Raw genomic sequence first — 17222 nt, 5'->3', positions numbered from 1 at the left:
AAACAATCTTCCATGGTTCTTTCTAATTGAGTGTCCATAAATCCCAGTAGTTCTGATATCTCTTGACTGTTATCTTTAAAATTCTTTGTGTCATTATATGACTTGAACCCAAAACTTTCCAGCCTTTTTACAAGTCCGCTAGGCATGATAGAATGACTGTTCATATTGCCCACATTTCCAACATAAATTTGAAGTACTTTTATGCATTCTAGACAATTTTTCTGGAGTCACATACCAATGGTACATAATTTCATAAAAAGTCTCTCAAGTTACAACATAATGTAAATATCAGCCCTTTTAATCACATATTTTCCCACTGTTCCATCAGTTTGTTATGTGCAAACAAATGTGTTATGTTAGCCCATTTTATAAGTCTTTCACTTGTTTTTTTTCTGCTTCAAATTTCAGTAAAAGTTCATACATTTTAGCAATTATATGCTCATCATTTATACATAGTTTAACCTCAAATTCTGTTTTCTGTTGCTCAATTTCAAATGTCCTATTATCTACTTTTAATCTTAAATCTTAAACCCATTGAAAACTGTTCTGTACAGCCAATTGCTCTTGGATATGTCAATCTTAACTGAAGGATTGCAACCAGGTTAATGAGATTTTAAAAGGAAATTAGATAATTCAGCGGCAAATTAATTGTTAATTGTGATGATTATATCTTATTTCTAATATTGGAGGCAGCATGTTAGTATAAGTTGCTGGAAACACACATTAAAGAGTTTTATTTACCACCTTTGTTTTTCCACGCACAGTAGAAGCAAACTATTGGATCTATTTCAGTTTGAGGGGTCCTTGGTCCTCTGAGCTCGCTTGTTTTCTTGCAGCCATTTCATTACCCTAACTAGGTAACGTCATCAGTGCACTGATGATATTACCTAGTTTGGGTAATGCAGCGTTTGCAAGAAAACAAGCAAGCTGAAAGAGCACCAAGGACCCCTCATTTCAATCCTGAAGTTACAAATATTCTCCTTCATTGCTACTTCAGTTTTTCTTTATATTCTAAATATTTTAAGATATACGTTGTGTTATATTTGCAAAACCTGGAAGATGTCTTCAGTCCCAGAACATCTCAGTGTAAGACAAAGTTCCTATTCACTGATGATAGGTAGCTTAAGATGAATGATTATGAGAAGATATTACAATAGTGCCATTCTTTCTAACCAAATCCAGGAAGAAATTTTATAGCAGTGAACAACCTGGTTATTACAACTTGTTCGAGACATCTGTGCTAAGAAGATCCTTTTTAGAGAAAGTTTAACATTTTCTTTCCTTAGGGATGTATACTAGTTCCAGTACAAACCACAATGGACCAGCACCTGGCCTTCTACCACCGCATCAGGATGCTCTGTCAAGGCAACACATACTTGAGTCGGCTCTCAGTAGTGCACATCATCATGTATCATCCATAGAAAGTGATGGAGAAGGGTATGTAATAAAATATTTTGCCATTTTTAATGTTGCAACTTTCTTTCATTTGGGGTGTGGGGGGGACGCATCTCCTAAACCCAGGAACAGGAAAGACCTTTGCATGTAGTCATATGTCATACGCGTTCAGCCTGCTATTACATTTGAAACTTCATTGACTGGCAATTATTCTTCCATTAGAAAAAAGAATGAGCGTTCTCTAAACTTTTTCTTAAAGATGAAACATTGGAAAAGTGAAGGATGAAAGAGTGACTCTTTCTGAGCTTCCTTTGTAAATCATATTAGGGTGCGAAGAAACCAAAATAGATCCCTTAAGGCAGACATGTCAAACACAAGGCCCGGGGGCCAGATCCGGCCCACGAAGTGGTTTCATGTGGCCTGCGAAGCCATCCTGGAAACAGTGAGGGAACGGCCCCCACTGCCTTGGCCCTGGCCCAGAGATCCTCCTTCTGCCAGAGACCCTCAGATCTGTCCCACTCCTACCCAGGCCCCCATAGGCACCCTTGATGCGAACGATGCAGAGCTGACCACGCCCACCCAGTAGGCCACACCCACTCTAGCCATGCCCACCCAGTAGGCCACACCCACCCTGGCCATACCCACCCGGCCCCTTGAGGGCAACCGCAATGCTGATGCGGCCCTCAATGAAATTGAGTTTGACACCCCTGCCTTAAGGGATAAAAGGTCACTTGCCTAAGACGTATTGATCCATGGAACTTGCAGGACAGTCCTGTTAGATTGTAGTAACAAAAGAAATCTAAAAAGCGTCTTGTTGTACCCTTTCTGACTATCAAATTATTTTAAAAGGTATAAGATTTTGTGTAACTCACTTCATCAGATACATAGAGCCACATCTGTGTTTTCCCCTGAAACTTGAGCTCTCTGCTCCTACCTTCCCACGTCCTCTTCTCATGTGATTGAGTATATGCATTTGGGGAATTACATTTTCTTTTACATTAAATATGGGTAAGTGGGGATACATATATACACACTTTTAAAAGGTACTTTTGAAAACTACTGTTATGTGGTAAAATTGGATAAACTGAATTCCTTTGAGTTCAAAACAAATTATAGATGGCAGTGTTTTATTCCAAAAGTATACTTAGGAAAGAGGTTAAGATTGTAGCTTCTAATGATGACAGGCCTTCAGGGTGGAGAAAGAGAAAATTATATGTGACCCATAATAATGCCTATAACTGTATGGCTTACTAAACCAGCATCTATCAGCCCTATTTGGATAGTGGGAAAATTAAGTTTCCTGAGGTTCAGTAATTTTTCAGACATTCAAAAACTTAGTGTATTTAAAGAAAATAGAGCTTCCATCCAATTTCTATTAGAAAGTTTTCCCATACTGCAATTATAAAGGCTTGCTTTTTTTGGCCACCCAGCTTTTGTTCTATTTTGACTTTGCTCCCATAAAAAAACCTGAATCACACACTGCAAGGAGAGTGATCTTTAATTTTGAGAAGTAAATAAAAACTGGAAGAAACTGTTTCAAATGTGGAACTTGTAGATGTTCCCTAAACATTATTTAAAGGAAAAGATTTTATTTCTGAGTCTGTTCTGATATTGCCTAATTATGCTTAGGTTCCAACTTGTTAAGCAACAGCATGTTAAATGTTATTAGCAAGTGTAAAAACCCGTCTTTGCACAATTGTAAATACAATTTTGGATTACATACGCTTTTTAAAATAACTTCATCTGCTTACCATACCATGGAGCACTAAATTAAGTGATTAATTCACTCCTAGTCCAGAAGGAATTCTAGTTTTTCAGATATAATCTTTATAACCTTGTAAATTATTTTATGAAGTAATATGTCAAATTATTTTAAAAAGTGTGTGTATTCATGCAAACACCCATGTATGTTATGGCTTTCCTATAAATATAAATCAGTTGATGTTCCTTCCTTAGAAAACAATCTGCACATGAAGTTGGGACGACAGCTCAGAGTTTGTGGCTTGCCAAAGATCAATAAAGACTAGAATTTTTTCTGTTGTAACATTCCACTTGCGGGAGTAAGATATTGGGAATACAAATAGAGGGAGGGGATTTTTTTTGTTTGTTTCTGGTTTTTTTTTTCCTTTCTCCATTTGCTTCCTTCATTGTCTTCATTGTCTCCTCTGATTTTTCCCTTCCCATTGTCATAATACTGATTTTGATCCTTCTTAAGGAAATCCATCCAGAACCTTTTTCCTAGTTATATATTACTGATTGATTTATTCCTTTCCATTTATGTAATCTCTATTGTGTCAAAGGCATATGAAACAAGCCAAGTGATTTCACTTTTTATTGGATGTTCCTCCTTAAGTTTCTGCCAGGAACAAATTTAATATTTATTGGCTTTGATTGTAACTGGATTAAATTTGGAGAGAGAGAGAGAGAGAGAGAGAGAGAGAGAGAGAGAGAGAGAGAGAGAGAGAGAGAGAGAGCGCTAAACATGCAATGGAAGAACATGCTAATCTAAGAAAGCAAACAATGTAATTATGCTTTTTAACTATGCTTTTTTTCAGAAGCAAGTCTAACATTTAATTGACTTTAAACCAGACTCTATTTGTCTGAGAACTAGGAATGCCTGAAAACTAACAAAACTCACACTCTAACACATATTAATTTGAATACTTTTAATGAGATTTTTTTTAAAAAAATCTAGTAATCCTTTTGAATTATTCTAAATGCAAGAAGAAATATATTTTTAAAATTATGCTACTGGTCTCTTGCTTAATTTTTGGGTTGCATGCAGAAGAATATCTTTAACTTTAGAAGTTTATTAAGTTGGAAAATATTTTATTTCAGATGATAGTGTATATATGTAAATTATATGATAGCCATTATATGCCACTAGTTTATAATACTATTTATTATAGTCATAGTGATGACTAGTAACATAACGTGTGGCATGTTTCCATCATAATGAGTTTTGCAATAGTTTTTGCTTACACAGGTGCATATTTCCTATGCTGAATTTTGAAGTAAACCATCAGTTGTTTTTAAGACAAGGCATTCTCTATAATCCCACAGTTTTATATTTGGGAATATCTTAAGTCAAGGAATTGCAGTGTTGTGGAAGGGGGTTATAGTGAATACTACATTAATTCTCTCATCATTGATACTTTGCTGTCATTTGCTTGAAGTAAGCTAGTAAAATGGTGTTCAAACAAATCTGAAACACACCACCTGAATAGTTTTTCATAGCAAATTAAGGGACTGAATCTTTTCTGAAAGGTTTATGATTCCCTTAAAAAATTAGGACTCTGGGACTCTTTCTGGATGTAACACTGCTAGAAGAAGCTCTAATGGATTATGTGGCATGGCTTTTTATCAGTTGGCATCACACCGTAATTCTGTCTGCAAGTGGATAATCCACCATGATTCGTGTTCCACATCTATTGATATAATGTACATGCATGTGCTTTTCAAGATAACCTATAATCTTTATCTAACATGAAATATAATCTTGAGAAAATTCATTGGAATTTTGCAGCCATGTTTGTCACCTCTCACTTAAATCTTGGCTTCCATCTTTTTACTAGACTAATTCAAAATTGTGGTTTGAATTTACAAAACAAAACCTGCTTTGGAATCTCAAGTCATTTATAAAAATCTTTCCTGAACTAATGCTGCACTATTGATGCTTCAGTGTCAGGAATAAAGACTAGGCAATAGGATTGAATCTGGACTGTTCTTGCAAGTGACATTTGTTCCATGTGCTCTCATTACTATCGCTTTGACAGCATGAAAAGTTATTTTTCTATTTCCAGTATTTTAAAATAAGATAACATGTAGATATATTCTTTGTATGATAAGATCCCTTTTTAATATCTTCTTTTAGATCTTGTTGTTCTCTGATGATGGCTGCACTTTATATTTTTATAAATGAACTAATTTTATCTTACAGATTGTTCTTTTACTGCTTTATTGCATTTTATTGCATACATTGCACAGAGATTAGAAACACAATTTGATGCACTGTTAAATACTATTGTTAACAACAATAAACATGCCAAAATAAGTACCGTAACACCTAAATGTGCTCTGAGATTTCTAAAATCATAATAGAATATTTTGTAGCAGAAATAACCACACAGAAAGCTAGTGCTATTATTTGCTAACACAAGGCTGATGTCCTTTTTCAGAGTTGTCTGCAATTGTATATTAATAATTAAATATAATTTTGTATATTAATAATTAAATATAATTATACCTTTGTTAATACAGGATATCCTCACTTATCAACTACATTGGGCTTAGCAACTCTGTTGCTAAGTGGTGCAGTTGCTAAGAGAAACATCACATGATCGCACTGACATACGGCTTCCATTCTGGATACAGTCATTAAACCAAATCATCATGGGTTGTTAAGCATGACATGCAACTTCCTGTTAGCTTCCCCCAGTGTTGGAAGCTAGCTGTGAAGATCACGAATGGCCATCACATGACTGTGTGATGCTGTGGCCATCGTAAATGTGCATCAGTGGCCAAGGAAATGAATTGTGATCGTGTGACTGCATGACACAACTTCGAGGATTGGTTGTAAATCTCCTTTATTCCTGTGCCATGTTTGCTGAATGAGTGGTCAGTAAGCGAGGACCATCTGCAGTAGATAAAAGTTCCATCAGGATAAAAAAATGTATACTAATTACTGCACAAATTTGATCTGTGGTAACTTATTTAGGGACGCGGTGGCTCAGTGGGTTAGGACGCTGAGCTTGTCGATCAGAAGGTCGGCAGTTTGGCGGGTCAAATCCCGAGTGCCGCGTAACAGAGTGAGTGCCTGTTACTCGTCCCAGCTTCTGCAAACCTAGCAGTTCGAAAGTACGTAAAAATGCAAGTAGAAAAATAGGGACCGCTACGGTGGGAAGGTAACAGCGTTCCATGCGCCTTTGGCGTCTAGTCATGCCGGCCACATGACCATGGAGATGTCCTCGGACAAGCGCTGGCTCTTCAGCTTTTAAACGGAGATGAGCACCGGCCCCTAGAGTCGGAAACGACTAGGACACATGTGCGGGGGAACCGTTACCGTTACCGTTAACTTATTTTTTACCTAAGATGCTTTATACCCTTTGGGCAAACTGTGTTTTGCCTCATTTATCACCTATCTCAGACTCCTTGTTGAAGTATACTTGAATGTACAAAATTTCTGCACCATGAGCCAAAGTGATGACAGGGTTGGATTCCTGAGCTTAAGTCTTTGGGACAGAACAAAATGATTGCTATCACAAATTGTAATGACTGAATCATCAACTATGAAAGAAGCCAACACCACAAAATGCTGAACACAAGAAATCTACTCATGTTTGACAGAAAGGCTAAAAATTTGATTTAAAGCCTTTTAAAAAGAAAAAGAAAAACAACAACAAAAAAGGCCCTTGTTATTTTGTTCTTTGCCAAAGTCAGTAACAAGGCAGCCCTCAGTTTTCCCAAATGATTTTTAAGACATTTACATAGTTTGACAAAAAAAATATTTAATTTACTTGAAAATGATCTAACAAAAACTGACTTCATTAACCAAGCATATTTACCCTGGCTACATATGAGACGCATTTATTTCCCTTTAATAAAGAAGCATGTGACGCATAGAGATCAAGTAACTTTATATCAATTGATATTAATATTAATTAAAATGTGTTTTATTTAGAAGTTGCTTGTCGTATAAAAAGTAGACTTTGTCATGTTAGAGTTTCTTGTTACTGTTTTTAAAGTTTCAGGTGGCAATGTGCTATATTGACATCACATGCACTTGGCCAGTTTGATTTGTAGAACCTGAAAATATATGTTGGGGGGCAAACCATTTGTTTAGTGACCATTTGAGGTTGTGAGGCATTGAAAAGGTGACTTACGACCGTTTTTCACACTTAGGACCATTGCAGCATCCCCGTGGTCACACGATCAAAATTCAGACACTTGGCAACTGGCATGTATTTATGGCAGTTGCAGTGTCCCAGGGTGACCTGATCACCTTTTGTGACCTTCTGACAAAGCCAGCTTAATTTAACAACCACGGCAAGAAAGGCAGTAAACTGGGGTGAAATTCACTTAACAGCTATCTTGCTTATCAACGGAAATTTTGGACTCAATTGTGATTGTACATCAAGGATTACCTGCCATTCAAAAGAAAATTGAAAATTGAAGCTACAGAGCTATTTTGTAGTACTAAAGTATAATAGCATTCAGCAAAGAAATATGTGCCCCAACGTGTGCACTAAAACAATATTGCATGTTTCTCGGCGTTTGCCTCATTGTGGTTCATTTAGATGAGCTAAATGGTTATTTGTAGCACTATTTCACTCTTCATAGAAGAGTAGAGTTGCCATTTTTAGTAAGATGAAAACCTCAATCTGCAAAGTTATTCATAATCCTGGACAGCCTATGCTATTGCATGCCACCTCTTTAAAGAGAAATATTCCTCATAAATGTATTTCAAAAACCCAGTAATATTAACAGAATAACAAGGTTGGAAGGAACTTAGAGGTCTTCTAGTCCAACCCCCTGCTCAGGTAGGAAACCCTATACAATTTCAGACAAATGGTTTTCCAATCTCTTCTTTAAAACCTCCAGTGTTGGAGCACCCACTACTGGAGGCAAGTTGTTCCGTTGGTTATTTGTTCTCCCTGTCAGGAAATTTCTCCTTAATTCCAGGTTGCTTCTTTCCTTGATTAGTTTCCATCCATTGCTTCTTGTCCTGCCTTCAATACTAAATAAGATGTTTGTTTTTTTTACATTTTATCGAATATATGCCTCCCAATAGGCTTTCCTAGGAGACTCCAACCTTATGTTAAATATCTATTTTATTTCAGTATTTTTCATATGATCGTTCATATTTAGAATCTCTTGTTTGGAGGACAACATATTAAAACAAATCTTATGTTAGATTTTCACTTTAAAAAAAGTAGATGTAAGCTATAATACTATATTCATTTCCCTGAAGCAAAGTCTCCTAAAATTAAATAGGACTTATTTCTGCATAGGAAACAAAGAACTGGATTTTTTCAAAGCCTGTTTGCTTTTGCCTCTAGCAGCCATATACAAATCTTAGAGAAACATTGCTATACCAGTTCCAATTTTGTTTTAGAATAATGTTAAGTATTGATTATTCTTTGATACATTTTAGCTGTAACGTACTTCAGATTTCTAGTTAACAAGTATTCAAGAGGGAAAAAAGTTAAAAGATGATGATGATGGTGATGATGATGATGATGATGATGATGGTGATGATGATGATGATGATGATGATGATTTTATCAAATAACAGGAACTCAAAAGAAAAACATATTTCTGCCAAGTGTGATAGACATATGTGTGAAAGAACAAAACAACTGGTGCTTGTTAAAAGTTTAAACTGAATCAGCATTTAAATCCTTATGAATAGGCGAGAATCTTTACATGGATGGAGAAAATTGATGGATCCCATGTGTATAGTACTTTTTTGTTATCCTAGTTTAGTGGCAAAGCTTTAAGGGATAGATTTAAAATAGAGAACATTTGGTAGGGTTAGTGAGACACCCTAATTGGATGTGGGATCCAGCAGTTAGGCTTTTACTGTTTTATGAGAGAATTGACTTCTCCAGAACGGACATGCCACTTGTGCAGAACGTAAGAAACTGACACAGTATGGAATCATCTTGGCTAAATTCAAAACACATGGGGATGCTTTTTCATTTCTGTCAGCACTGAGGAGCAGTCTTGCAATCAGTGAGGAAAAAGTGAATAACTAAAATAGAGTTATGTTAACATTTGTGAAATAGATAAAACTTTTCTTTTGCCTAGCAGAGTGTAACCCATGCCTCAGTAATAGGATTCTTGAATATAGCATTACATAATCCTATATGAGGATGATGGGCAGTTGTGAAGTTTGATATAAGAAGTTTGAAGTTTGATAAATAATGACTTCACTGGATAGAATGTTGCTTTTTTTCTAAGTTAGGCTCTCCTCTCAAAACATTAAAAATAAGTTAAGAGTTATGGAACTAAAATTGGCCCTTGTTAGCTGATAGACATACACACATTTAACATACACACAGATAACATGCACGCACAAACTGCGTATTTAGTGTGTTGTAGAAAATAATTTTTATTAATTATAGCACTTACTGAGAGAAAGCCAAATGATTTCTACAGTGAAAATATAGATTAATCTGTGTAGTGTGATCAGATGAGGAATATATCTGACCTAGCTAGGCTTCCCAAATCTTATGTCTTTCACTGTCTTGACTATGTCTTTGATAATTTCCAACCAGCATAGTTATTGTTCTGAGTTGCAGCCTAACAAGCAAAGCAAGAGAAAGATGATACAATCCAACCTCTCCTCAGAGGAGAATTTCTAAACTCTTTTGAAGTTTCACCTAACTGTCTGCATTGTTGAAAAGCTCTGAAATCTCTCTAAAGTGGAGATGAAACCTGCCCTCCCATAACCAAAAATATTAAATTGACATTGCTTATCTTAGTTCAGATGTTCACAGTTGATTAGGCTTAACATTGGATATCCAATTTAGACTATCTAATGTTTAACCAAAAAGAATATTACATGACTGGCAGGTTTAGAAACCAAGTTTGGACCTGCTTTTGTTTTGATACCATTCAAAAAAAAAACAAAAACAAAAGAGAACAAAATAAAAATTCAGAAAAATAAATATCTCTGCAAAATGTGTATGTTTGTGGGTGTCCATAATTTCTGGAGCATTGAGCCATTTCTTCAAACTCATGAGGGAGAAACACTTGTTTTGTCTGATTTATTTGTTTTGTCTGATTTATTTTGCTTCCAACTGCAGGGGATGATGTCATGAAGGTAAGACAGTTCAGATATTGAGAAATAGTAAGGAATGAAACAGGATTCCTAAGTTGGTACCAATTTTAACTTCTACCCACCAGAACAGGAGAAAGTCCAGTTTTTTAAAGCCCAATTTACAATTCCTGCAGAGGAGAGAGGAAGAGAGATAGAGATGATAGATGGATGGATGGATTGATGACAGACAGACAGACAGACAGATAGATTTTGGTCCAACTAAATCTAGGACCATAAAAATTATATGGGGGAACTACCAGGGACACTGACTGCCCAGAGTGTGAATTCCAATAGAACGTATAATATGATATAACCCAATAGTATGTTTGTTTCTTGCTTACAGTAATGTAATGTAAAATAAATAAATAAATAGAATGTTTGGAAGAGAAAGCGACAGAGACTGATTTAGTAACATGCTATTAAAACGAATGCTGCATATTCTGTGAAATAAGGCAAAGCCACCTGGGACTGATTAGTAGTAAAGTGCACCTCTAGAAAGTCTATGGTAAGAGTATTTCCTGAGCTTATGTTGACAGAAATTCCCCTAAGGCTAGACCTAGACATGCATAGAAAGAAACGGGGCACTCTACAGAAATCTAATTAGGAGAGCTTTGCACTTTGTTTTTAATATTATGGGAAGAGATGAAAATCAGTGTTAAGGTGTGGTTTTTTGTTTTTTCTTTCCTGGTCTTTTTTCTTACTTTCTTTCCAGTTAGCTTTGATATGTAGATCCTATATCTGCATTGAAGTGTTTATAATTCACATGGTTTTCACTTCATCATTTACAGATTAGACTTTTAATTCTCTCTATACTGCTTGTTTATAGAACATTGTTTTATCAAAAAATTGGAGGGGTGGAGTAAAAGTTGATTGATTGATTGATTGATTGATTGATTGATTGATTGATTGATATGGCTATACCATCCAGCTCAGTAAAACTCTTGGCAGTTTACAGAGAATAAAGATCTGGGGGGAAAAAGTTGAAAAATTAAATGAGATGGTTGACAAAAACAATCAAAACCGACAATACTGAACTCCTCCTGAATGCTCGTTCAAACATCAAAGTCTTGACCACTTTGCAGAAGTCTTAACATGGGTGATTTCAGGTGCAATTCTGGGGGTAGGGACAAAGCATTCCAAAGTGTGGTTTATACAACAGTGATGGTCTGCCTTTGTGGCCATGTCCTTTTCAGTTTCCTGCAGGCATGAATGCACTGAAATGCACTTGAACAAGATGGTCCATAAGGTACCCTGGAATCAACAGTAGAGAGATTTACAAGTCAATCTATTGGCAGTCAATGAATAGGTGTTTAATACTGGCAGAACTCTCACCCACCAGAAATTTGGCTGCTACATTTTGTACCAAATAATTTCCAAATCATTTCTTGAGCTGTAAAGTCAACAGGAGAGAAATGTACTTTCTGATTGTTAACATTCATGATTCTGTTAATGTAAACTCACAGTAAAGTAAAATTAGTCCATCTGGTCATGCTTCCTGTTTGGACTACCTTACATGGCTGACATCAGTCTTGCAAGTCTGAAAATACATTTCACTCCTGTCACCCTTATAGCCCAAGATACCAAGGAGGGTCCCTTCAGAGACATTTGCCGTGTCCCCTTCACTAAACTACCTCGTCTAACCATCCCTCTGGCTGAGGCTTTTCCCCCTATCTCCCAAGGCCATTTCCACGTACCATTAGAGCAGCAGAATGGGTAGCATTCCTAAAATGTTGGCCTCTGTTCAAATCTGAACTACATGTATCTTAATGTAATCCTCCACGAGGCATCACAGTTATAAAAACTGTCCAGAAATAATTATCTTGCAGGTGCTAACATACACCAATCCTGTAGAGTATAGAGACTTTTCTTCAGGATTAATAGATTGTAGTAATCTCTCTTTCATCTAAGTTGCTCATGGTAACACTAATATCCCAATGCAATAAAAAATATTCTGTGAAAATGTTCATTTGGTTTGTTAATTACAGAAGTCTGAAGTAAAAACAGTTACATCAAGGCATAATGTTGCAAAAGATACATTAAACCTCTGGATAATGTTCATTTTTATACTGTAAGGTTTTTGTTTTCTGAATGATACTTTTCATATGACTAAGCAGACAACCCTAGGAACCAACTCAAAACAAAAAGGAATGTTTGGTTACAATTACCAGGGAAGGATGATTTGACAATGTGTCTTTGACATTCTGATTGGCAAACTAGCTGTGGCCTGGATGAATAAGTGGCTCCAAAATTGCTCATCAACTATTCCTTATCAATTCATTTCTTATGGAAAATCAGACAAATGCTAATATTAGATATAAACTAGCTTTCAAATAACCAGTGACTTTTGGTTATTTATCAGACAATGGTCTTGAATTTGTGTGATAATTTCAGATCCTGTAATTTTCTTCTGGCATGTCTATGGGGATTTTTCAATCATCCAGGGCAGGGATCTCGGAGACCTAGTGGACAATCACTTAAATATGAGCGAGCCGTGTGCTGCAGCTGCCAAAAAAGCCAACACAGTGCTAGGCTGCATTAACAGAGGGATAGAATCAAGATCACGTGAAGTACTAATACTGCTTTACAATGCCTTGGTAAGGCCACACTTGGAATACTGCATCCAGTTTTGGTCACCATGATGTAAAAAAATGTTGAGACTCTAGAAAGTGTGCAGAGGAGCAACAAAGATGATTAGAGGTCTGGAGGCTAAAACATATGAGAAACGGTTGCTGGAATTGGGTATGTGTAGTTTAATGAAAAGGGACGTGGTGGCTCAGTGGGTTAGGACGCTGAGCTTGTTGATCAGAAGGTCAGCAGTTTGGCGGGTCGAATCCCGAGTGCCGAGTAACAGAGTGAGCGCCTGTTACTCGTCCCAGCTTCTGCCAACCTAGCAGTTTGAAAGCACGTAAAAATGCAAGTAGAAAAATAGGGACCACTATGGTGGGAAGGTAACAGCGTTCCATGCGCCTTTGGCGTCTAGTCATGCCGGCCACATGACCACGGAGACGTCCTTGGACAAGCGCTGGCTCTTCAGCTTTGAAACGGAGATGAGCACCGGCCCCTAGAGGTGGAAACAACTAGCACGCATGTGCGGGGGAACCTTTACCTTTAGTTTAATGAAGAGAAGGACGAAGGGGGATATAATAGCAGTGTTCCAATATCTCGGGCTGCCACAAGGAAGAGGGAGTCAAGCTATTCTCCAAAGCGCCTGAAGGCAGGACAAGAAGCAATTGATGGAAACTAGTCAAGGAGAAAAGCAACCTAGAACTAAGGAGAAACTTCCTGACAGTTAGAACAATTAACCAGTGGAACAACCTGCCTCCAGAAGTGGTGAATGCTCCAACACTGGAAGTTTTTAAGAAGAGACTGGACAGCCATTTGTCTGAAATGGTATAAGGTTTCCTGCCTGAGCAGGGGGTTGGACTAGATGACCTCCAAGGTCCCTTCCAACTTCATCATCATCACCGCAAACATGCTTTTCAAAAGGCCAACTGGACTTTCTTGGGTTTTTCCCCCCTTGAAAATGTTTCACTTCTCATCCAAGAATTTTCAGTTTTTTTAGTATCCTATGTTTTAACAGTTAATTTGATATAAGATTGGGTTGAATGGAAATGTTCACCTGTTTGCTTCCAAAGCATATACACAATAGGAATGTGTATCTTTCTACATTTTGGGTGTGCTTCTTATAAAACAGATTTCTCCATCACAATTGCTGGGGCCATACTAATTAAGTTAGATCAAGCCATATGTTAGAAACCATTGCTTTGTTGTTAATTTAGTGGTTTGTCTTTATGCTGATTGGGATACACAATAACATTGTTTGGGTTCTTTGAAAAGTTGTAGTATGAGATACTGTATTGGGCATATTTCCTTCACCAAAATACATTTTTGCCACAATAGATTGTTCATGTTATATCAAACATATGAATGTGTAACATACCAGTATGTGATGCACAATACATGAATTGGCCATTCTTCTCTACTGATTTATAGGGCTATTGTTTTTCTTTTGTGTTAGCATTTAGTAAGTAACCACAGCACTTGATAAAGTGGTTTGAAGTTACAGGCAAGCACCACATCACAAACCATACAGGAATTTATTTGAGATAAAGTACAGATGGGCTGAACTCTGGATCTGATCTTCTTCCTGCTGGGATGGATAGAAGAAATATTGAGATCCATTGTCTAAGAGAAGAATTTCACTGTCAAAGCTTTTCTTCCCAAACAACAACAAAGTGAGACAGTGTTTATATTGGAAACATCCATGTCTCTGTTGTGGTTGTATTTTACCCCCAAGTGTAAGTAAAAGAGCAGTACATTTTAGTCATTCAATTTTATATCCTTTCAAAGTAGTTACCAATTACACAGGCTGTGTTGTATTTTCTGTTGTCAGGAACATATTAAAAGGGACCAACTTGGTAGCGAAGCGTGAAAATCAATACCTTAAAATGTATGTGTGTGCATGCACACATGTGTGAAGGCACATTTTGGGGCATGCATGCATATTTTTTATTTTATTATGACAATTCACATACAGCAGATTCACACAGACTGTTGGTTTGCATTTTAAAACTGCAGCAATAAAAATGATACAAAACATTAAAAAAGGTACAACTATAACAACATAGGGAGATACATATATAGGTAGTCCTTGACTTACAACAGTTTGTTTAGTGACTGTTCAAAGTTACAACCACATTGAAAAAAGGGACTTATGACTGTTTCTCATACTTACGACCGTTGTAGCATCCCCAGGGTCACGTGATCAGAATTCAGACGCTTGACAACCGATTCATATTTATGGTGGGTGCAATGTCCTGAGGTGGTGTGACCTTCTGGCAAGCAAAGTCAGTGGGAAAGCCAGATACACTTAACAGCCCTGTTACTAGCTTAACGACTGCAGTGATTCAGTTAACAACTGTGACAAGAAAGGTTGTAAAATGGAACAAAAACTCAGACCTCCGAACCTTCCGTCGCGGCCTGAAGACCCACTTGTTTGAATTAGCTGGTCTGGCCTGATGGGGGATTATGGGTTTTTTAAATTGGTGTTCTTAGTATTGTATTATTGTTTTTTAACTGGGCATTGGTTTAATTTCTTTTTAACTTTTGTATCGTTATTTATATATGCCCTGTGAACCGCCCTGAGTCCCTAGGGAGAAGGGCAGTATACAAATCAAATAAAAACTAAAACTAAACTAAACTTAACTTTTTCACTTACCAACAGAAATTTTGGGCTCCCTTGTGGGCATAAGTCAAGGACTACATGTAAATGGGAAATGGTCCACTCGAACTAGGGTTTTTGCCATTTGCACTGCAGAGCCGGTCACTCAAAAGAAGTGTAGACCCTGTGTAAAGAAGAAAAGGTGTAAGGAGGGAAGAGACTCTTCAAAGGGAATCGGGGCCCAGGGGAATGAATGCCTCTCAATGAGATCAAGGATCATAGTGACAAGTTTAAATATTGCAATCCTCATAATCATCACCTCAACCTCCATATTTATCTTCCTCCTCTCTTTTTCTGGTGGGAAACTGAATTACAAATAAACCTCTATTAAAAGATAAAAGTAATGATGGCTTATTGTGTATTAATGTACAAACTCTACAGTAATCGGGGATTGTTGCATTATGCATAGGATTTAGGTTGGCGGTGGCATCCTGCCTGACAACAAATTTACATATAGCCACTCAAATATGGGGACAGTAAAAATCCTAACCATGAAAAATAATGTTAATTACAGGGAACACAACACAATATTTCCCTTGTTTCAGAGCATATTAAATACAGCAATAGTTCTTGTGTATGTAGCAGTATGTGCAGCACTTTGAATTCAGTCTCCAAAAAAATCTTTTGAAGCGTGTGGTTGCACAAACGTAGGACCTTGTGATGTGCATGAAATGAGGAATCTGTTTTGTTTCAAACCGGAACAAACAATTCCCTGCGTTCCGCTGAACCATTTCAAGTCAGACACAGGCCAGGATAAAATCCAGGATGTTTCAGTTTGTGTGGGCCGGTGTAACTATTGCAAACTGCAGTGATCCCAGGAAATGAAATGTTGATTTCCAATCCATTTGAAAAAAACCTTCACCTCATCCTACACCTGAGCTACAGGTATTCACCACTATTGAGCATTTGTGTTGTGGATCTCAGTAAGAACCACATTGCATTGTTTCGGTGGCTCCTAATGTGCTGTAACAAATGTGCCTACAATATGAGATTTTGTGGAGTCTCTCTTCTCAGAAACAGTTTCCAGGGCATTACGGTGTATGAACATCAGAATTCTTTGGAATTTGGTGGTGATCAGATTAAGCTATCCAGAACAGGGCTTTTTTCAACCTTTTCACAGATTGTACCACTTTTAGGATATTGGCAATATTCAAGTACAACTTAGGTGTCAAAACTATGATGACAAAAAAAAGGAAAAAAGTGCTAAAGTACAGGCAATCCTCAATTTACAACAGTTCGCTTAGTGACTGAAGTTACAACAGCACTGAAAAAAGTGACTTATGAGCATTTTTCATACTTATGACCATTGCAGCATCCCCAAGGTCATGTGAAAGGAGGGCTGTCCCCAGCTGCATTTATTGCCTTTTTTTCGCTGCCACCTGTGTCCACAGCCGGCACAGATGGCTGCCACAAAGTAAATTGGCTCCCAACCGGCCTGTTTTATCTCCTCTCCTCTCTTCCCCCCTCTTCCTTCTTTTCTCTCCGGTGCAGCTCCAGCAGACTCCTCCTTCGAAGGCTGCATCTTTTTTCTCTCTCCCTTTCCCGCCCAAACTATTTCCTTTTATAGCCTCTCCTGTCTCTGCCCCCCTCCTCCTTTCTCTTCCGGGTGCACTGGAAGTGCCCATCCTGGGGCCTTTGTCTTGCCCCAGCAGCCTTGCAGCTCCTGAGGACTCTCTCACGGCAAGTCCTGTGCTGTGCCACTTTAGCTCGTTCCTTCCCCCCACTACACTTCACTAGCTAGGCAACATCGCGTACCACTTGCCAGGTGCCAATGTGCCACCG

The 17222-nt window shown here is 37.5% G+C and overlaps 1 protein-coding gene across 1 annotated transcript in view; it reads left to right on the top strand.

The window, feature by feature from the left end:
* The window catches only part of GLIS1 (GLIS family zinc finger 1), a gene marked incomplete at its 5' end in the record, with an annotated part of 251501 nt that overhangs the window by 218506 nt on the left and 15773 nt on the right, over positions 1 to 17222 (top strand). The window contains one exon of the mRNA XM_081323197.1: positions 1287 to 1437. Coding sequence (XP_081179323.1) covers positions 1287 to 1437 — 151 coding nt within the window. The remainder of the gene's footprint in view (positions 1 to 1286; positions 1438 to 17222) is intronic.

The sequence above is a fragment of the Vipera berus genome, assembly GCF_964194415.1.
Source record: "Vipera berus genome assembly, chromosome: 3".
Classification (NCBI taxonomy): domain Eukaryota; kingdom Metazoa; phylum Chordata; class Lepidosauria; order Squamata; family Viperidae; genus Vipera; species Vipera berus.
Note: the sequence above shows the minus strand (reverse complement) of the source record. Positions and strands in the feature narration are given on the sequence as shown.